Source organism: Amblyraja radiata, chromosome 46, assembly GCF_010909765.2.
Source record: "Amblyraja radiata isolate CabotCenter1 chromosome 46, sAmbRad1.1.pri, whole genome shotgun sequence".
NCBI lineage: Eukaryota > Metazoa > Chordata > Chondrichthyes > Rajiformes > Rajidae > Amblyraja > Amblyraja radiata.
Window position 1 is genome coordinate 7,372,601 of NC_046001.1, and position 23,302 is coordinate 7,395,902.

A 23,302-nucleotide genomic window follows, 5' to 3' on the forward strand; every position below is an offset into this window, starting at 1 on the left:
GAGACTTTGTACCTTGGAACGATGTCACCAGTAAATAATGCAGCAGGGTGTGAGCAGTGAAACCATATCCCGTGCTATCTCTTTCTGTTACAGTCAACATGTATTTAATTATTGTATGTTTAAGAAGGAACTGCAGATGCTGGAAAAATCGAAGGTAGATAAAAATGCTGGAGAAACTCAGCGGGCGAGGCAGCATCTATGGAGCAGAGGAATGGGTGACATTTCGGGTCGAGACCCTTCTTTAGACTGATCCTTGTATGATCCTTTTTCATTTACCCACTACTGGAATGGTGGTTGTTCCACAAGGTGGCAGTAGCACTGTGGGATAAGTTTTCTTCAACTTGTGAGTTCCGACTAACCTTTTATTTTATACTTAAGACTTGGTTTGGTTTAGTTTAGAGATACAGCGTGGAAACGGGTCCTCCGGCCCACCAAGTCCGCACCAACCAGCGATCCCCACACATTGACACTATATCCCACACTCATGAGGGACAATTTACACACACCAAGCCAATTACGGTAACCTACAAACCTGGATGTCTTTGGAGTGTAGGAGGAAAGCGAAGATCTCTGACAAAACACACACTGGTCACGAGGTGAACATACAAACTCTGTACTGACAGCACCCGCAGTCGGGATGGAACCCGGGTCTCTTGCACTGCAAGCGCTGTAAGGCAGCAACTACCGCTGCGCCCCCCATGTACAAAAACTTGGTCAAAAAAAAAAAGTCAGGAGTTGATGCTATTGAATAAAACCTGAACCAGTTGAGAATTTGCTTTTGGGCAACCTTATTTAATTTATTTTGCTATTCCTGCCATTGTCTTTCTCTGTTTGACCAGTAATATTGAGTGGATGGATAGGTGGATAAACTATTCAAACCATACAGGTTTTAATTTGTGTAGGAAGGAACTGCAGATGCTTGTTTACACCGAAGATAGACACAAAATGCTGGAGTAACTCAGCGGGTCAGGCAGCATCTCTGGAGAAAAGGAATATGTGACGTTTCGGGTTGAGACACTTCTTCAGACGTGAAGAATTTACGAGGACAGGAAGAATTAAGTTTTCATTTATTCCGCGCTAGTTTGGCCGATTAGGATGGCAGCTTAAAATGTGGATATCTTCAAGTTCAATGACCAAAGTGTTTTTGCTCCTTTTGTACGCGGCCTGTACTATTCTGTCAAGGGACGGCATGCACTTTCAGTGTAGGAAGTAGCCAAGATACATCTTGAGCCCTAGGGCCAAATAATGGTCTGCTCCTAGCAACTGTGTGAACGTTGCATAACTTCAGATACTACATGTCCGAGCTTGGTACATTTTTTAAAGATTAGAGATGGGCAAAGCACTGCCCAAGCAATAAAAAAGAACTTTGTTTTGCACTAAGTAAGTCGACAAAGCTGACTGAGTTCAGTTCAAGCATTTATTAGTCGCCTACTTTTTCATCTGGTTACAAATATATCAAATCTCATTTTGTTTTGCACAGTGATTTGTAAGAATTAGCAGCAATCCCGATTGAATCCTTTGTTGTGTGAACAAAATGAGAGAGCAATTAGCTTCATGTGGTTTACTGCCAGAGTATCAACATGTTAACGTTTGCAAATATGATCCCAGTAAATGAGTGTACTCCACACTTAAAGAATGTTTCCTATTTCTGTCAAGGAATTTGCTTAACTCTTGCTGTGCTGAACCTGAAGGTGGTTTGGATCCAATTGTTGAATACTTTCTATATTTAATAATAATAATAATAATAACTTTATTTATAAAGCACTTTAAACAACCGCAGTTGCCACAAAGTGCTGTACATGAGAACTCATGGACAAAAAGTTATTACAAACCATTAAAAACCATAAAACGAAGGACTGAAAAACAGTAAAAATTAAAAGACATTAAAAGCACTAAGAACAGGAGCAATGTCTCAGCCAGTGTCGAAAGCCAGAGAATAAAAATGAGTTTTTAGGGAGGATTTGAAGATGGACAGTGAGGGGGCCTGTCTGATGTGCAACGGCAAGGTGTTCCAGAGTGCCGGAGCAGCAACAGAAAAGGCTCTATCCCCTCTGAGCTTCCGCTTAGACCTTGGTACCTCAAGGAGCAGCTGATCAGCTGACCTGAGGCACCGGGCAGGAGCATATAGGTGGAGCAGCTCAGAGAGGTAAGGCGGGGCGAGCCCATTCAACGATTTGAAAACAAATAACAGAATTTTAAAATGAACTCGAAAGTGTACTGGGAGCCAGTGAAGGGAGGCCAAAATTGGCGTAATGTGCTCCCTCTTTCGAGTTCCGGTTAAAAGACGAGCGGCAGCATTTTGAACCAGCTGGAGACGAGCCAATGAAGCTCGTGCGACTCCAGAGTAGAGTGCGTTACAGTAATCCAGCCTAGATGTAATAAAGGCATGGATTACTGTTTCAAAATGCTGCCGCTCGAGGATGGGCTTCACCTTTGCCAGCTTCCTTAGGTGAAAGAAGCTGGACTTAACCACCGCGCCTATTTGTTTATCTAGTTTAAAATCACCGTCCATCCTAAAACCCAGGTTTAAAACTGTTGGCTTTACGGACAATGCCAGCGGACCCAAGTCAACAAAGGGAGGTTCACGGCAGCCATTGGGGCCAAACAAAATCACCTCTGTCTTTTTTTCATTAAGTCCCAGAAAGCTTAAGGCCATCCAGGACTTCATGTCCTCAAGACAAGACAGAAGTGATTTTAGAGAATAGTTGTCTTCTTTCCTGAGTGGCATATATAACTGGCTATCATCTGCGTAAAAGTGAAAGGAGATGCCATGCCTTCGTAAAATTGAGCCCAGAGGAAGTAGGTATAGAGAGAAGAGCAGGGGCCCTAAAATTGAGCCCTGTGGAACCCCATATGCCAAGGGAGTGGAGGAGGATTCAAAGCCAGCAAGGCTTACACGCATGGTTCTGTCTGCCAGATAGGACCTAAACCATCCCAGGGCACTGCCACAAATGCCCACTTGGCGCTGTAATCGGGAAATTAAAATTCCATTGTCCACTGTATCGAAGGCGGCAGATAGGTCCAGCAAGACAAGAACCACATAATTACCGGAGTCGTTTGCCAGGAGGATGTCGTTAAAAACCCTTAGCAGAGCCGACTCTGTGCTATGCATAGCTTTGAATCCAGACTGGAAAACCTCCCGAATATTGTGCTCATCCAGGAAGAGTTTCAGCTTAGCATAAACTACTTTCTCCATGATTTTAGAGATAAATGGCAACTTGGAGATCGGCCTAAAATTGGCCAGAACAGTTTGGTCCAGGCTGGGTTTCTCAAGTTCAAGTGAGTTTATTGTCATGTGTCCTGTATAGGACAATGAAATTCTTGCTTTGCTTAAGCACACAGAAAATAGTAGGCATTTACTACAAAACAGATAAATGTGTCCATATACCATGATAGTAGTGGTTGCACTACTGCATGTTTAAAATTTACGGGGACAACCCCAGAACACAAGCTACTGTTTATGATGGCGAGAACCGACTGCCCTATACGCGGGAAAACCTCTTTAAAAAGAAGAGGAGGGACAGCATCACAAGGGGAACCCGACGGCTTAATATGGCTAACCACATCCTCTAGACCCGACAATGTCAGAGGCACAAACTTATCGATTGCCACCAGGCATGGGGCCGGGTCAGAGGGGTCAGAGGCAGGAGCTGAGATGAGAGCCCTTATAGAAACAACCTTATTGATAAAGAAGTGCAGGAAGTCATTGCATAATTTGGACGATGCTTCCAGGCAGACAGGCTGTGGGGCATTTAAAACAGAATCAATGGTTTTGAATAACACACGTGGGTCGTGACGCTTAGACACTATTATATTAGACAGGTAATATCTTTTGGCCTCTTTAACAGTATTTTGGTAATTTCGCCAGCTGTCCTTTAGAATTTGCGATGAAACCTGCAGCCTGTCCTTCTTCCACTTTCGTTCAGCTCTGCGACACTCTCGTCGAGCTGTACGAGTTGCGTCACTGAACCAGGGCTCGGGTTTAGCTCTGGGCTGCAAAGTTTTTAACGGAGCCACAGAGTCCAGTATAGTTCTGCAGGAGGAGTGGAACCAAGAACTAATCTCCTCCGTACCAAGGGAAGTGGATGCAGAGGGGGCACAGAGTTGATCGAAAGCAGCAGAGAATTGGCCAGCAGCAGAAGGGTTAAAGGACCGACAGCGCCGAGCAGACGCTACAGGTCTAACTGCAGCACTGGAAAAACCAACATCAAATAGTACAGGCATATGATCAGAAAACACACTATCACAGACCTCCAAGTTTAACACAGGCAAGCCATAAGAGAGAACAAGGTCCAATGTATGTCCATGCTCGTGTGTGGGACCAGACACACACTGCACAAAATTAAAGGAGTCAATAAGAGTTTAAAAAGTCCTTCGCCAACGGCTTATCAGGACAGCACACGTGTATATTAAAATCCCCAACCATAAGGACACGGTCATAGTTGGGCATAATCCCAGCCAGAAACTCAGAAAAGTCAGTCACAAAGTCCTTGTGGTATTTGGGGGGTCGGTAGATGACAGCACAAAGCACCGTGTCGGAGCGACCCACCTCAAATAAAGTAGCCTCAAAGCTGGAGAACGTTGATAATGTAGTGCACTGTTTGCATTTAAAATTGCTTTTATAAATGACTGCAGTTCATAGTAAATTGTGGCTAACCTAATTTCCCATTAATATACCTGACTCTTCCAACCCACACCCATCTCCAAAACTCCTTTCTGCACTTGCCTGTGGTGTACAACATCAGGTAAGAGGCATGCATCTGACCAATATAAACTGTGCATTACCTTTACATGCTGTGAGATTAACACACGCGTTACAGTGTCTTGAACACACAGTGCTGGAGTCACTTAGCGGGTCAGGCAGCATCTCTGGAGGACATGAATAGGTTACATTTTGGGTTGGGACCCTTCTTCAGACTCGCATATGTCATGATTTGACTGGATAGCAATCAAACAAAGCTTTTTGCTGTATCTCAGTCCGTCGACATTTCATGCTGCCTCGATAAAGCAGCCAACATAATCATAGACTGGCCCCACCCTGTTCATAAGAGGTGAACAAGGAAGTGGGATAACATAGAACTAGTGTGAATGGGTGATTGATGGTCAACATGGATTTGATGGGCCGAAGGTCCTGTTTCCATGCTGTATTTCTAATCTAAACTGCAGTAAAATAATAGTGTGGGAAACTTGCGTTTAGAAATTGTAGCAATGGTCTACGGTTTGAAAATGCCAACTTCTATTAGAATCAATGGAAGGAATCTGTTAAAGTTGAGCGTTGCATTGTTTGCCATCAATGAGCCATTTGTTCATGGGATAATATACTTGGAGTTGCATGGAGGCTTTTAAATTGTCAACAAGGAACCAATGAACCCTCAACGCCGTTTTTAATTATAGCATCTTTAGCTGAGTAACATGTTATAATTGCTTGCTATTGGTGTCACTAATTTGCAAGTGATAACTTTTCTCCTGTCAGCTTGTTTTAGTGTCAAAGTTGTATACTCACACTTTTATCCTCTTTTTACACAGGCAAGTTTAGAGGACATGGAGCAATCACCATTCAGCAGAGGGCAATGGGCTTCTCAGTCTCTGCGGGTCACTGCCAAAGAGCTGTCCATCGTTAATAAAAGAGGATCAGCCGCGCTCAGGGAGCGTTTTTCGAAGTAAGTAGTTCCACAATCTCTTAATGAAATTAAGTGGCTTTCCCAGTGTATGAAACATTGGCTGTGCCGGTTCTCGCTGCGTCTCTTGTTGCCCTGGAAGAGTGATTTGGGCGGCACAACTGGCAGAGTTGCTGCCTCAAAGCGCCAGGCACCCACGTTCGATCCTGACCTCGGGTGCTGTCTGTGCAGAGTTTGCACATTCTCCCTCTGACTGCATGGATTTCCTCAGGGTGCTCCAGTTTCCGCCCGCATCCCAAAGGCGTGCGAGTTTGTAGGTTAATTGGCCCTCTAAGTTGACCCTGGAGTGTAGGAAGTGGATTAACGTAGAACTAGTGTGAACGGGTGATCGATGGTCGGTATGGGCCGAAGAGCCTGTTTCCACGCTAAACTAAATGTGAGCCATTGATTGAGGAGTACTATTGTCACAGTGAATTGGGTGCAACAAATCAACCCAAATCCACGAAGATGAGACTGTCCCTACAATTTGGCACAAAATTGTCACCTGTGAGTATGGTTAACGTTGTTGCTGGAAGAGTTAGGCTGTTCTCTGATGGATGTGCTGTGTGGGGGGGAGGGGGCAGTGGTCTGTGTAGGGAGACAGTTTCCTTTCAGGCTGACAGAGTACAGGGAGCGTGTTGGGTACCAGTAGCATTCCTCATCCTGATGAGCACAGTATTGCACGCTCAGTTCGCCAGAACCAACCTGATCTCCCGGTGGCTCCCCCTCCCATTCCAAATCCAACCTTTCTGTCCTGGGCCTCCTCCATTGCCAGAGTGAGGCCCAGCGCAAGTTGGAGGAACTGCACCTCTTATTTAGTGTGGGTAGTTTACACCCCAGCGGTATGAACATTGACTTCTCTAATTTCAAATAGTCCTTGCTTTCTCCCTCCTTCCCCTCCCCCTTCCCACCTCTCCCACAAGCCTCTTCCTTTCTTTCCCCCCCTCCCCCCCCCCCCCGACATCAGCCTGAAGGGTCTCGACATGAAACGTCGCCTATTCCTTCTCCATAGATGCTGCCTCACCCGCTGAGTTTCTCCAGCATTTTTGTCTACCTACAATATTGCACACAATCGTCGAAAGAACAATTGTCTACTTTTTGCAAACTCGTGGTGCTTGTTTTAGACATGAGTACAAGTGTGTATGCAACATGTAAAAAGACATTGAAAGGGACAACTTTTCCCAACAAAATTCCTGCGGTAAATCTGTAAAGCAGATTGTGTTGGAAGGAATGGCAGATGTTGGTTTAAACCGAAGATAGACACAAAATGCTAGTAACTCAGTGGGACAGGTAGCATCTCTGGACAGAATGGGTGAAGTTTTGGGTTGAAACCTTCCTTCAGACAGAGTGGGTGGAAAGGGAAACAGGCAGATTGCGTTGACTTGGATTTGTGAATCTATCACTGCACTGGGTTTCTAAAACAGTTCAACTGTCCTCTATAATCTATCTGAAGAAGGGTCCCAACTGGGAACGTCGCCTATCCATCTCCTCCAGAGATGCCGCCTGACATGCCGCCTGACATGCTGAGTTACTCCAGCACTTTGCGCTTTGTACAAGATTCCAGCATCTGCAGTTCTTTGTGTCTCCTCTATTTATCTTTTTGGTGTCCATTTAATAAAAAAAAATATTTCTCCTCTCCACTCCTGGAGGCATTGGTTGTCCAGCACCAGCTAACCATTTGCACAATGCCTGAATGCTGCTTGCTCAAGTTTGAGCCACAGTGCCAACAATTGGACTGTGCCAAGTGGTATCACCTCGTGTCTCAGCACGGCTAGTTTCCAGCACGTGTCCTCTAGATAGGTCACGATACCCAATTGGTAACTTTTCACCATACCATGTCTTTCCCTTCTCCACACTCTGCCACAACCAGGCTGGTGCAAACTGAGGATTTTATTCTTCATCCAGCGATGACTTTGCTTCCCAAAACACATTACGTTAGTTACTGATATGTTCATCAGTCATAGGAGCAGAATTAGGCCATTCAGCCCATCGAGTCTATCCCACCATTCAATCATAGCTGATCTATCTTTCACTCACAACCCCATTCTCCTGCCTTCTTCCCATAACCTTTGACACCCTTACTAATCAATAATCCAGGCATCATTCTGGTAAACTTCTTCTGCCCCCTTTCCAAAGGGACAAATAACATTGTCGATGTTCTTCTTTGACTTGCTCCTTGGTAATCTCTGTCTTCCCACTCTCTCATCAGGTATCAGAAGGCAGCGGAGGAAGCAAGCAGTGACCGAAGAAAGTTTGTAGGTGTTTCTTCAGATTGCTCTTCTTGGTGCTTTCTATTTTGTGTGTGTGTGTGTGTGTGTGCATTAAGAGTGCACAGTGAAGGATCTGATGTGTTTTGCTCATGAAAAATAAACTGGGCTGGAGCAGGTAGGTGAGGTCTACAGTCTGAAGAAGGGTCTTGACCTGAAACGTCACCCATTCCTTCTCTCCAGCGATGCTGCCTGTCCCGCTGAGTTACTCCAGCTTTTTGTGTCTATCCTCTTGCATTTATGTTTGGTCTCTCTGATCTGCTTGAATAACATGCAAAACAAAACTTTTCACTGCATCTCAGTACAGATGACAATAATAAACTTAAACCTAATTTAGTTCCTTTTTAGAGCAGATATTTCCTGTTGCTTTCTGGATCGTGGCTGTTACTCTTCTCAAGGTTAAATGCCCATTTGGATTTGAAGAGTTAAGATTGAGGTGGGCCTCGATCCCAGTTCATCCAATAATCCCTTTTAATTCCTACAGGCTTTATCTAGCTATTTCTCTGTGCGGTGGACTGTTAAACACTTGGTGTTGATAATGAATTGCAAGCAGGTACAGTTCTTATAGGTTCTTTTTGAAGGTCGTTTATCTTGTTTGAAGATTAACTATCCCATTTTGTTAGTAATTGCAGCATTTGCTGAAACTTTCCATTGTTTTAATAATATAGCAGGCACAGTCTTGTGCAATTATAAATAAATAAAAAAATATCTTGGTTGAGCTGTTTCCTTCTGAAACCCGATTTGTTTCAGACTTTAGAATTGGAAATCGGCAAGCAAATTTGGGCAAGTTAATTATTGTGGTAAAGGCATTGTGGTTTACCATGTATTTTAATTCAACTTTTTTTTTAACCTAGTTTGTTGAAGTCTGGGTATCACTGATCCAATGTGGGTCAATAGTGCAGGCCAGCAGTAATATACAGTAATTAAAAGTGGAATGGACTTAATGGGGTGCAAAGGTGCCCTCTTCCTACAACCCCGTATATGCCAGTTGTATTCTACCCCCTTTTGAGGACTAAATCACCTCTTGCCTTTCCTTCATCTCGAGCTATTAATGTAAATTCTAATTGCGACTGAATCAATATCACTGTGATATGTTGGTGTTTGTTAGGCAAGGAAATGCTGTGAAGGTTCTCAACAAGGCCCTGGAAAATGTGGGCCTCTTTTCGTATCTCACGGAGCCATCTTTCGGTGATGAATAAATTTGCCATTGCCCAGCCTTTGGACAATTTAGGGAAAAGGATTTTGAAAACCATGACCTCCGACCTGGCACAAAATGTGTGGCTTTTCAGGCAGCAATGGTCCATGCATTTCTTAGTCTTGTGAGACTTGGACCATCCTTAACGGGCATCTTGAAGCACTGGAGAAATACCAACAATAGTGTTTCTGTAAAATCCTCCAAATTCGCCAGGAGAGTAAGCGAACCAATGTTGGTGTCTTCCCAGACCTCCATCACCAGCACTGTGGCCCTAGTCGCTCAGTCAGCTGTTGGACAGCCCATGTTGTTTGCATAAACCACAAATTGCTGGAGGAACTCAGTGGCTCACACAGCATCTGTGGAGAGAATGGACAGGTGACATTTTGGGTTGAGACTTGTCTTCAGAATGAAGAAGGATCCCGACCTGAAATGCCACCTGTCCATTTCTCTCCACAGATGCTGCCTGGCCTGCTGAGTTCCTCCAGCACTTAGTGATTTGCTCAAGATTCCAGCATCTGCGCATTCTTGAGTCTCCATGCTGTTTGCATACCTGAGGCCAAGGAAACGTACTCTGAGCTGCCATGGGGGAGAGGTTATCAGGCAGACAGAGCAAAAGACTGCGATGCTTAAAGCCTCCAAGGTGCAATATTCCCACTGGCACCTGCCAATCTCTAGCTGGCAACCGCTCAAAATGGAGTAGAAGCACTGGGGATAGTATTGAGGTTCTAGTGGCTGTGCCTGGGAGCACACAGAAGCCCACTGCAGACTGTGGCCAGAATGCCCTTCACCACGACGTACCCACCCACCCCATCACACAATACCTATCCCATCTGTACAGTTTAGTTTAGTTTCTCGTCACGTGTACCGAGGTACAGTGAAAAGCTTTTTGTTGCGTGCTAATCAGTGGGTGGAAAGACAATACATGATTACAATCGAGCCATTCACAGTGCGCAGATACATGATAAAGGGAATAACGTGAATAATGTTTTGTGCAAGTTAAAGTCCAATCAAAGATAGTCCGAGGGCCTCCAATGAAGTAGATGGTAGAGGAGTGCATAGTACACCGTCGTCTTCAGAACTGAAACCAATGTGGAAATAAGTCATCTTCAATCCAGTGGGAGTTGTGTAAGAGGATCATGATTAATTTAGTTTTGATTGTTTTCAGAGATGCTGTGTAGGCTTCTGCTTAAGTGGTAACCATTTGGATGATTTACATGGTGTAGATGAGTCTTGCTGCCTTGGAAGGGGCAAAAGACATGTCTCGCTATCTTAAACCCGAGGTTAACACCACAGTCTGGGATTGTATCCCACCCTTGCCATACAAAAGGCCCAGCATACCAATGATGTCATTGATATGTTGTGTCAATGGCTGTGACTGTTTCATTTAACCAACTCCATTCAATCAGCAAGCTCTTTGGTCGAAGGTTACTGTGTTAACACTGCTTACTGTATGTCCATTATATAAAAGATGTAGTAATAGGAAATGAGTCATTAATGATAGAACATAGCTGTCGCTGACTCATTTTATATCTTGGTCTATATTCTTTGTTTTTGAGTTTATATGTAATTGCAAAATTTTCCAATGATAGCATGTAACTGGCTCATTTGCAAGTCCAGATAAGAGAGGAAATGATTTGCATTACATCAGGTAAATCTAAGGGGAAGTATTGCAAAAAATGTGCGGAATCCTCTGCGAACTATACACGGGATTCTAGCAAGAGGCTTGCTGTAGAGATTGGAAAACAATGTGAAACATTGTTGGAGCAAGAGGCACAAGGGGTGTATGTGATGGCAGCCCATTTTACAGTGTGGGTTAGAGTGTTGTAGTTTGTGGGTCAACTGAGGTGAAAGCAGTTGCTGAAGCCTGGCAGAGGGTATTCCGTAGCTGGCAGGTGTAGTTCTCCACACTGTGCAGGGAGATGCTGGAGCCACTTTACAGGTCAGGCAGTAGCTACAGAGAGATGGCTACTCGTCCATGTTGGTGATCTTTCATCAGAACTGTGGAGAGGAATGGGTCTTAACATGCAGCATTGGGGCAGGAGCAGGGAAGGCAATAAGAGATCTCTGCTGGGGTGAAAGGTGGGAGAGATTAAATGGCACAAGGGGGTTGCTGACTCAAGACATGAGGGAATGGGGCTGGGACGGGAGACGAGGGTGACGATGCATTCTTTTGATGGATGTGAAGGAATAGGTTGGTCAGTGGCATGGGTAAACCGTGCAATGAACAAGTTGTGGAAGCTTGCTTGGTGCAAAGTTACGGTCGTTGTTTAGTTTAGAGATACAGCACGAACTGTCACATCGCGTCCCTGCCGCACACTAATACACACACACACACACACACACACACACACACACACACACACACACACACACACCCCCAATTAGCCTACAAACCTGTATGCCATTGGTGTGTGGGAGGAACCCGGAGAAAGCCCATGCAGGTCACGGGGAGAACGTGCAAACTCCGTACTGACAGCACCCGTGGTCTGGGTCTGGATCGAACCCGGGTCTCTGGCGCTGTGAGGCAGCAATTCTACCGCTGCGCCACCAGCTGTGTTACCTGCATTGTAACAATACCACACTTCATTGGCTGGAAAATGCGTGCTGAACCTCTGAAAGGGGCACGAGAAGTGAAAGTCCTTTTGTTCAGGGGACAGATCCTCGTGCCCTGCCCAGGCTGACTGACAGTTCATGTTCAATTCGACTCTGAAAATTGGTATCAAAGAAGACCACTGAGGATGAGCAATAAATGGCTCCTTGCCATTGTCTCATACTTCTGGGGAGCAATCTATTATCATACCAATGGGGAAATGCATATCATCTGAAGTTGCAGTTAATAAAGGCAAGCTGACTGGGTTCATTCCTGTTACTGACTGGACTAAATTCTAAAAGCTGCAACTTATCCAGCCACAGCACAACTTGATGCATGCTTCATTCTGCTGCGCTGCTGCTGCTGCTTGCACTGTCTCTGTATTCGTGCTCAAATATATAAAGAATATATTTGAGTGAGTATATAAAGCGGGAGATGAACACGAGGAGGGCTGTGTGGACAGAGTGTGGCATTAACACCACCATTCACTGGAAATTTGAAACCAGTTAATTCCAAAGCCATCAAATCAACTTAAAATACGATTTAGCTTTTTGTTTTAAATAAAAAAGTAAAACCTTGTTTTATGTTCCAGTGTATAAGCGAAATCCTTAACAATTCCCTTCATTGTTCTTCCTTTTTCCTTATAAGGAGACCCTGCTGTTTTATCATTTCCTGCTCCAGTTTCCTGCCTTTCTGTTAAACCCCCAGGGCAGAAATGCCTGTACAAGTTGTAGCACTAAATGGTTGCAGCTGCCCATGAAACTCGAAGCACTGTTGACACGTATGTGCATGTGTATGCACCATTTCCTGCTTGCAGAACTGCATAAAAAACTTGCTTCGACCCATGCCGTGGGCATTCCTTTCCTATAACCGGCTTTGTAAATTGTCTTCTTGCAGGGCACTGAAACTCCGGCCCCTAACCTGAGGAAGGGAATCCTGAGCATCTTGAAGAAGAAGTGGGAAGTTCCGGAATCTGCAGCACAACCTCTGCCTCCAAAGTCGCCTGTCAGAGTTATCCGACCTCTGGTCGTTGCTGTCAGCCCAAAACCAGACGCTAGTCTGGAGCTTCTGAGCAAGTCGGATCAGAATTCCAAGAGCCCCTCTGCCACAAGAAACAAGTCTCCCAAGAGCCCGGCAGCCTTGAGCAGATTTTCTTACCCTAGTGCAGAGAGCGACAGGCAGGCTACGGGCTGGAAGATGGAGAGAGCGCTTTCAAAAGAGGGCAATGAGGTGGAGAACGGAACAGCGCAAGACCCGACCATCTTCCATAAAATTGAAAAGTTTAACGTCCCACTGAACAGCTTGAAGATGATGTTTGAGAAGGGTGATTCGAATGCTCAGACCAAGTGCAGGCAGCACGAACTCCCAGTCAAGGTAAGTGTTTGCACACAACAATGCTGTTTGAGTTAAGCCAGAGAATCCTCGCTTTGTTCATTTTAAACGTTATTTGCTTCTTGCTCCAATCTGAAATATTAGCGGAATCCTCTTTAACCTTAATTTCTGCTGCTTCAATATTAGTCACTCTAAATGAGTTTGAATTTTTGAAGGATTTTAAAATCAAGTTAATTAAGGAAACCAGTGATCAGCTCCCATGACATTTAATACAACTTTCTTTATTTCTTTAAAGAATAGAGTTGCTCCTTCTCCAGCCAGCCTGGGTTTGTTTAAGATTTAAAATCAAATCTAATGCAAGTTTAAATTCTAAGTCCCTCTTTGATATCTAGTTTGGTTCGAGTTTGTTCATTCAGTTAAAAAATTGGAAAGAGGAGAGATTTCCTTTTTATTTCAAAATAGACTTTATTCAAGTAATAAATATATACAATACAGGAACCGTGCAAATAATTATCCAACATTCTCGGAGGCTATACTGTAAACATTAAATACTGTTTACACAAATGACACTTCACCACCCCCCACCCCCCCCCCCCCCCCCACCCCATCATCCTTGCCACTCATGTGTCCCACTGGCGTGGAATCTCTTCCCTTATTTTTTGAGGAACGTCTCCTTTCCTACTTTCATTCTCCCACTTTCTCGTCCACATTTAACACACTAGGGTTAATTTACAGGGGCCAATTAACCTCTTGTGTAATTTATGGCAAGGATGCTGGACTAAATGCCAAAATATCGAGAGAGAAAAGAACTGCTGATGCTGGTTTATACAAAAGAGACATAAAGTGCTGGAGTAACTCAACGGGTCGGGCAGCATCTCTGGAGAACATGGATAGGTGACGATTCATGTCGGGACCCTTCGAGACTTAAAACAACTTTTCCCTCTGAAGAGTCCCGACCTGAATCGTCACCTATTATTTTTCTCCAGAGATGCTGCCTGACCCGCTGAGTTACTCCAGCACTTTATGTCTATCTAAATGCCAGAATAACTTGAGAAAGGGATAAATCTCTGGATAAAACAAATGGGTACAAATTATTTCCCCCTCCCAATCTCACACTTTCTTATTGCTCCTTATCTTCAGCTTGGTCACATGTCCTAAACTTGCCAAGCTAAAGGAAGAGGCCAATGTGCTATTCTTTGTACACCCCCTTTCGCAGACCATTTCAATCGGGAGCTTGGGAAGAAGAATGGAGTGGGGAGAGATGGTCCCAGGTTTCCCCATTCTCGGCTGCACTGAATTGGGGAAGAAAAGGGGCTGTCGGGGGAATGGCCTAATTCTGCTCCTAGAACTTATGAACTTAAGAAAAGTTACCAAATTAACTAGATTTAGCAGCATGGCTATGGAGGATGGAATTTGGTTCATTGTGGAGCCCCTCCCTCTATAGGTGACTGGCACACCCTTGGCTTGTTGTCAGTGAATGGGAACCACTTCTCCCAACTGTCATTGCCCAATTGAGTTGCAGGAGGTGGCCATTTAGATCATGGAGCCTGCCCTGGTATTTAGTGTACCTGATTTAACTTGATCTGGTATTTGACAAGTTGTCTGTTCATACATGTTGGCTCTGATGCCAAAATTGTCTGTGGGAGGATTGCAAACAGTTTTAACATGCAAGTGTGTGGCAGACCTGCCGCTCCAGCACAAACCCCTCCAGTGTCAGATGGGCTCCGAGGATTTTGTTCATTTCGCAGAATGCCCCAATATTTCTCACGTTATCTCATGGATTTTGGCAGTCACGCAAAAAAATATTCTTATAGCCAAACCCACAATCAAGGAGGTTGTTTTAAAGACCATTTAAAAAGATGTGAGGGGCATGGAGGGAATTTCAAACTTGGAGTTGGGAGCTGAAGGCATTTTGGAGTACAATATTGGAAGCAGCGCAGATAATTTGGTGGGTGGCTGGTTCTCAGTTGATTATCTCCTACTACTGTACACAGCCCTGGGCAGTGAACATTGCTCCTAGCCTCAAGCTGTATGATATGCTGGAGACTGGTTCACAAAGCCTTTGGGTTATGATGACTGTTTCTCTCTTCACAGATGCTGTGAACCTCCTGAGTATTTCCAGCGTTTCTTATTTTGGAGTTAGTGTGAGCTCTTGAATGGAGTGGTTTTTGGATACAGCAAGCCCCACCTTTTTGGTTGGGAAGTTTTATCATAAATGGCTAGTTACTCTTGATATCTGCACCTCTCATCGGTGAAAGTTTTGATGTGGCGTCAGGCAAGGCTAATACCCGACTGGAAACTTGCACTGTGGCCGCTATCTGTCCCACCAAACGAGCTGCTCGGAGCTGGGATATTGTGCCTACATTGGGCAACCTTATGGGAACAGCACAAATTAGCTGCTGAGTTTCCTACATGGCAACAGGGTAGATGGTCTGAACCTTTTCCCCAGGATGGAAAAATCAAATACTAGAGGACTTAGCTTTCAGGTGAAAGGGGCAAAGTTTAATCATAGAATCATAGAATCATAGAAAGTAGGTGCGAGAGTAGACCACCAGGTCCGTCGAGCCCGCACCGCCATTCACTCATGGCTGAACACCAAACAGACACACTTACCCACAAACAGTAGACACAAGACACAGAACACAAGACACTACCCTCCCCTTTATACCGCTATCACCCCTCTCCACCCCAAGAACCGCGTGATCTCCTGGGGGAGGCAAAAAACCGGATAAAAACCCAGGTCCAATTCGGGAAAAAAATCCGGGAAATTCCTCTCCGACCCCAATCCAGGCGATCGACACTTGTCCAGGAGATCACTCAGGTCTACTATACTAACCATACCTAGGTCCATATCCCTGCCCTCTCCCCGTAGCCCCTTATCCCCTTGGCAGCTAAAAAACCATCTATTTTTTACTTAAATATATTTAACGTTTCTGCTTCCACTGCTCCCTGGGGCAGTGAATTCCACAAACTAACCACCCTCTGGGTGAAGAAGTTCTTCCTCATCTCAGTTTTAAAAGAGCCCCCCCTCACTCTGCAACTATGTCCCCTAGTTCTAGCCTCCCCGATCATTGGGAACATCCTCGGTGCATCCACCCGATCAAGGCCCCTCACGATCTTATACGTTTCAATGAGATCGCCTCTCATTCTTCTAAACTCCAAAGAGTAGAGTCCCAGCTTACTTAACCTTTCCTCATATGTCAATCCCCTCATTGCAGGAATCAATCTTGTAAACCTTCGCTGCACTGCCTCCAGGGCTAGTACATCCTTTCTTAAGTATGGACCCCAGAACTGTACACAGTATTCCAAATGTGGTCTCACTAATACCGTGTACAGCTGCAGCAAGACCTCCGTGTTTTTATACTCAATCCCCCTAGCAATAAAGGCCAAAACTCCATTGGCCTTCCTGATTGCTTGCTGCACCTGCATACTGACTTTTAGTGATTCATGTACTAATACCCCTAGATCCCTTTGCGTTGCATTACAACGCAGCTCCTCCTCATTTAGAAAATAACTTGCCCTATCATTTTTTTCCCCAAAGTGAATGACTTCACATTTATTAGTATTAAATTTCATCTGCCAAGTTGTTGCCCACTCACCTAGCTTATCTATATCCTTTTGCAGACTCTTCCTATCCTCCTCATCCCCTACTTTCCCTCCCATTTTCGTATCGTCCGCAAATTTTGATATATTACACTTGGTTCCCTCCTCCAAATCATTTATATAAATTGTGAACAACTGGGGTCCCAGCACCGACCCTTGCGGAACCCCGCTAGTTACCGGTTGCCATCCCGAGTATGAACCATTTATCCCCACTCTCTGCTTCCTATTCGTTAGCCAATCCTCTACCCATGCTAATATATTACCCCCAATCCCATAATTTTTTATTTTTAGCAATAGTCTCTTATGTGGCACCTTGTCAAAAGCCTTTTGGAAGTCCAAGTATACCACATCCACATAATGAATACATGCAAGGTGTTATTTGTTTCTAGAGGGTGGTGAGTGCCTGCAATGCATTGGTTGAGGCAGGTACAACAGTAAGATCATGTGATAGGAGTAGAATTTGGCCCATCAAGTCTACTCCACCATTCAATCATGGCTAATCTATCTTTCCCTCTTAACCCCATTCTCCTGTCTTCTCACCATAACCCCTGACACCTGTACTAATCAAGAATCTATCTCTGCCTTAAATATCCATTGTCTTGCCCTCGACAGCCTTCTGTGGCAACGAATTCCACAGATTCACCACCCTCTGACTAAAATTCCTCCTCGTCTCCTTTCTAAAAGAATGTCCTTTAATTCTGAGGCTCTGACCTCTAGTCCTAGACTCTCCCACTAGTGGAAACATCTCCACATCTACTCTATCCAAGCCTTTCATCATTCTGTACGTTTCAATGAAGTCCCCCCCCCCCCTCATTCTTCTAAACTCCAGTGAATATAGGCCCAGTGCTGTCAAACGTTTATCATCTGTTAACCTACTCATTCCTGGGAACATTCTTGTAAACCTCCTCTGGACCCTCTTCAGAGCCAATACATCCTTCCTCAGATATGGTGCCCACAATTGCTCACAATACTGCAAATGTGGCCTGACCATGATGCCCAGACTAAATCAGAGTTGGTCTGGGCACCATGTTCAGCACAGACATTGTGAGCCAAAGGGCCTGTTCTTGCATTACACTATTCTATGTACAACAGAGTTTACGCTTCAAGATGTTCAAGATTGCCAGTGGATTACCAAACGACATCACCAAGCTGTGTGGGTACATAGAACATGGAACAGTACAGACCAAGAACAGGTCCCTTCGACCACGATATCTGTGCTGAACATGATGCCAAGTTAAATTAACCTCCTCTGCCAGCACATGATCCATATCCTTCCATTCCCTGTACAACCATGTGCCTATTTAAAAGCTATAAAAGGTGACGTGGAAGAATTTAGTGTGAAGCTTTTGAAGAAATGTTATTTTAAGCCAAAGTAATTGCTGTTTGAGTATTAATCCTTCTGCTCACAACCATGGGCTGGTGTGTGTGTGTCGGCCTATAGACAAATTGTATAGATCCGTCCTGATACTGTATACAGGAATAATATATGTTTGAAGACCAGGGTAAGAGCTCCCACAGGCCAAGGAAAAGTACTTTTTTTTTTCTCTCTGAGAAAGCCTGCATACCTCTGACTGGTGCTTGTGCGGATGACAGGATGTTGAGAGCAGAGCTTTGTACGTGATAAATCGCCAACTGATTCTCATGATCTATGCGGTCATGCAATGAAACACTGGGCTCTTTTTGGTCCACTTATCTGGAGCACATGATTTCGTTTTGCAAAGTTATTTTGTTCTACTTTCCTGTCTTTTTATAACTTTGTTTTTGCCTTTTAACAGATTGGGTTGGAGCAAACGACCCAGCAAGGAGGCGTTTGCCTTTTGGCCTTTTGACATTTGCTGCTTGATAAACTGATGCTGTGTTGTTCTATGGCTTTTCAATTTGTAGCTAGCAGATCGCAAAGGGCTGCTGGATATGTGCTGTCTGGTGGTTCATGTCCTCCTTAAATTGGGTCTGTTGATTTGGCAAAACCTTCATCTCTGTATTTTGAATCTTAAAATGTAACACTTGCCTGTGCAGCGATTAGTGTCTCTGTAATTTTATCTAAAGTCTTTGACCCATCGAATCCCTTTTTTAGCAGCTTCAAACCAACCATGCTGTTGTACTGATTAATCAAAGTGACTCCCCCACTCACCTGGTAAGCATGTACCACATTGTTCCAGTATTGTTGTATTAAGTGTTCAAAAGGGAACTGCAGATGCTGGAATATCGAAGGTATACAAAATTGCTGGGGAAACTCAGCGGGTGCAGCAGCATCTATGGAGCGAAGGAAATAGGCGACGTTTCCAAGCAAAAAGGTTTACAAGAATTTTCCCAAAATTTAGCTTGCCCTTGCTGTCTCCTCCCCTTCCTTAACCCTCTAGCTGTCTCCTCCCACCCTCCCATCCGCCCGCCCTCGGGCTCCTCCTCCTCCTCCCCTTTTCCTTCTTCTCCCCCCCCCCCCCCCCCCCCCCCCCCCATCAGTCTGAAGAAGGGTTTTGGCCCGAAACGTCGCCTATTTCCTTCGCTCCATAGATGCTGCTGCACCCGCTGAGTTTCCCCAGCAATTTTGTGTACCTTTGTTGTATTAAGTAATCTCTGCAGGGAACAACCATGGGCAGCACAGTGGGTAAATTGCTGCCTTGCAGCGCCAGAGACCCGGGTTCGTTCCCGACTACAGGTGCTGTCTCTACGGAGTTTGTACATTCTCCCTGTGACTGGATTTTCTCTGGGCGCTCTGGTTTCTTCCCATACTCCAACGACATACAGGTTTCCAGGTTAATTGGCTTTGGTAAAATTGTAAGTTGTCCCTGGTGTGTAGGATAGTGCTAGAATACGGGGTTGTCGCTGGTTGGCTCGAACATGGTGAGCCGTGGATGGCAGTAAGCGTCGTAAAAGAAGTAAGATTGTGAACAAAATGCAAGTATCGCTCTGCATTGGAGTTTTTCGCCCGACTGTTGATGAGCTGCAGACATTGCACAGAATGCCAGTGCGATGGAGTTCATCGATGGGGGGGTTCATGCCCTCGCCTTGCTGCCTCGGTGCCTTGTGAATCTGTTTCTTTTAGTTCATGTTGTCTGACTTTTTCTTGCTGAAACATGTCTAAAAAATTTACTGAAGCGCTCAATGGTGCCAGTACACAAATGTTGAAATGTAGCTGTAATCCAAAACATTTGCCCTCTGCAGATTACACACTTGGCGCACATTTCCTACTGTCTGCGCTAATATTGTATATGGGTGATGGAGGCATTTTGTGGTTATCCTCCTTTTAATTATTTTTCTTCTGTTTCCTTTTGCACTTTTTCATCACTTCCCATTGCATTTCTCAGCTTCTTCACTTTTTTTTTATTTTCTAGGTTGTGCCCCACCCAAGCCTGTCAGGCATCAAATCTTTCCTTGGCTGTGATTTACTTGAGCACATCAGAACCAATCCCAATCCTGCCCGTGCACATATTCTGAACAGGAGCTTGTGACTGAACCTGGCTGTTTGATTGTTTGGTCTATGTGTTGTCTCAATCCCACCTCTCTGCCCCTCAAAGTGAGACTGCTCTGTGTCTGCGGGGGCCACAGAACAAGGAACTGAATCTGCCTCTTCCAAGAGGCAGATACAGAGGACGGGGAGAATAGCTTACCATTTTATTTTGTTTGGGCATTTCTACAATTTGCAACCAAAGATCTGATGCACTTTCTTTGGAAATTGTCATCTTCAATTAATAAAATGTGGCTGATCTTTAACTGACGTTAAGCAGCTTTGTCAAAAGAGGTTGTGTAAGGAATTATCTGTAAATCTGGATTTGAACTCTGAATCGGCCTCTCTTCAAAGAGGTGCAAATTGTTAGGGGTAGGGAGTTCAATGGCAAAACGGCTTCCGTGGCCGTCTGAAACCATCTCGTGGCAGCAGAGTCGCTCTCTGTGGTGTACAGAGTTGTGGCGTCATCTGCCAGTGTAGAGTGCCCTGTGAGGTGCAGCACCCTGTTGCACATTCCGCACCACACTGCTGACTCTTTCCCTGTCGCCACCACATCCATCGCTGGCCGCCTCTGCCAAGAGTGGTCGGCACAATGACCAGCATCCGTGGAAAGACAAACGTAGACACCAGGAACTGCAGGTGCTGGCTTACAAATAGAAAACAGTGCGGGAAAAACTCAGTGGCTTCTCCTGATCTGCTGAGTTGCTCCAACACTTTCTGTCTGGAAAGAAAGTGAGTTAATGTTAAAGAAGGATCATTTTCCATTAGTAGCACATTAATTTCAGAAACTCTTTGACTTTAAAAAAAAAAATCAGGAGCGTGATGACTTTCAGCCATGCTTCAGTGAAGAGCACACTGCCCTCCCAAGTCATAAGGATGTGGTATCAAGTTCAACTCGACTCGGGCGAAGCTCCAGTGGGTTTGCTGGAGAGGTGCTGCACTGTCACACATACAGAAACTGAAACCCAAACTATTCACCCAGTGTCCAGACTAATATTTCTACCGCATTCAATTAAAAACATTTTTAAACCTGCCTATCACATTGCTATTTGTTGAAATTGAATGCAGCATTTCCTATATAACAGAATCCACGATGGCGCAGCAGTAGAGTTGCTGCCTTAGAGCACCAGAGGCAGCACCCCTTGTCAGGGTCAAACCAGGGTCTCCGGGGTTGCAAAGCAGCAACTGCACCGCTCACCACTGCCACCCGTAACCATCTTCATCATCGTTTTTCTCCACTCCGCGTTCCTATCCATCAGAAATCCTCATCAAGATTCTGTCTGGTGCTGGTTTCAACATATCCAGACTATTCTTCCACTGCCCTTTGAGAAAGACGCCACCCTCTGAAAGGGAAAACAAAAAACCTTTCATCAGTGCGATTAATTGAATAGTTCAGCCACAGAGCGGGCATGGGGACACAGACCCACATCTCATCATGGCTGAGTTGGGCCGAAAGGTCTGTCTCCGTGCCCTACTCTGTCTCCTGTGATTCTCCTTGCTGCCATTTTGCCACAACTGTCACCGATGCTATCTGGAAAGGCTTGGAGAAAGTTGGTGAGGGAAGGAAGGACATTTCTTTTAGCTATGCAGATCAAATGTACCTCTTTGTGCAGAAGGGTTTTTTGAATCTGAGCTGCTGCAGCAAGCCTGACTACTGTTTGTGCTAAAGATGTTACTTGTAAAGGAATAATAATGCAGATAGGTATCACACTGATCTTTTCAGAGTTTAGTTCGTTGTTCAAACATGGACCAGGAAGAATGTATTTTAAACAAATTAATGCCTTGGGCAAAATGTAGGTAATTCAATTACCAACAGCATATGGAGTCGCAAATGATTGTAGGTACCTGACGATTTTTTTCACCATCTGGAAATGGGATTAAAGGGGCCTGTGATGACTGCAGATGGGGTCAGTCTTGTGTGTGAACGCTGCGAGGCTTTTGAACTCTTGTTAATCCAGATGGCAGTGCAGTGCTCTCATTAGCAGCATGTAAGTTTATTAAGACTCGTGTGATGCAATCATATGGGTCTGAACCTGGGCAGATGGGTCTCCAGAGCCTTTGCTTCATTGTTTGACTTTCCTTACGCTAGGTGCTAATTGCATCTGCTACTTCTACTCAGTCAGTCAGGCTAATCGTGACTGTTTCAGATGGCAGACAAAGATGATTTGATTAAATAAGTGATTTGTGCTTCGTTCAACAAAAGATAACGTGAAGAGCAAGTTGATTGCTTTCAGCTGCAATTGATAGCCAAATCATGCACTCGTGTGCTTCAATTAATGAGATATTGAAGAGTGAATGAGAATCGTCCTGAAGTACTTCCTCCCAGATAAATGTTTCTGGATCGTATGTGCTGAGTGTTTTTGTTCTCAAGCAGGCTGCCCGAGATCGGCACCACAAGTCTGACGTTTCCAAGAAGTGGTTAGACAAGACTGCAGAAGGCAGCTGTCTGATTGAAGGCGTGGTGGAGAACAAAGCCAGGGCCGGGAGCACAAGTGGCTTTAAATCTGATGATTCGGGTAAGAATTTGTATATACATTTCGGCTGGGAAGAAGAGATTGCGCCTCTGCCTTTGTTGTGTTCACTAAATCATTCTCGTGTTTGCAGAAGAGGCAGTTATATTGAGTTCGGAGAAGTACCTTGCTACTGGAGGAGGTATTTAGCATTATAAAGCTTTTTAAATTGTGAATGAAAGCAGTAAAGTGTGTCCTTGGCCTTGACTGTGTAAAGTTTAGCAAGTGTGCATTTTGTAACGTACCAATCTGTTTACATTCTGCAAGCTGCTGTTTCATGTTGCACTTATAATGCAGAGACCGGGCTTCAGGATAAGTTACATCCCCACAGCCATCAGGCTCGGACAAAACTCTGAACATTAATAGCCCATTATCTGTTTATTTGCACTTTATCAGTTTGTGTGTGGGGGGGTATATGGACACACTGATCTGTTCTGTAGTCATGCCTACTATGTTCTGTGTGCTGAAGCAAAGCAAGAATTTCATTGTCCTATCAGGGACACATGACAATAAACTCTTGAATCTTGAAGTGATTCTATGATAATGGGTGCTATAGAAAGTGGCCTGATTCCATGGCAGAATTGTTTCCACAGCAGCCTGAAGCATTTCAGCCTCTTAGCCCTGTGACCAGCTGTTTCAAGTTTTGTACTACTATTGGACTGAAACCAGCTCTTTATCTTTTTGTTTCACGGTGCCTGCTGCT

At 44.7% G+C, this 23,302-nt stretch overlaps 1 protein-coding gene across 5 annotated transcripts in view; it reads left to right on the top strand.

Annotated features, from left to right (window-relative positions):
* lima1 (LIM domain and actin binding 1) overlaps positions 1 to 23,302 on the top strand; it is a 78,337-nt gene that overhangs the window by 31,351 nt on the left and 23,684 nt on the right. For 2 of the 5 annotated variants that reach the window (XM_033015784.1, XM_033015785.1), the window contains exons 2-5: positions 5,527 to 5,660; positions 7,867 to 7,912; positions 12,607 to 13,083; positions 22,461 to 22,605. In XM_033015784.1, the coding sequence (XP_032871675.1) occupies positions 5,542 to 5,660; positions 7,867 to 7,912; positions 12,607 to 13,083; positions 22,461 to 22,605 (787 nt within the window). In that variant the 5' untranslated portion in view covers positions 5,527 to 5,541. Of the gene's footprint in view, positions 1 to 5,526; positions 5,661 to 7,866; positions 7,913 to 12,433; positions 12,491 to 12,606; positions 13,084 to 22,460; positions 22,606 to 23,302 lie in introns of those variants that run through there. The other 3 variants (XM_033015786.1, XM_033015787.1, XM_033015788.1) reach the window with 3 other exon arrangements.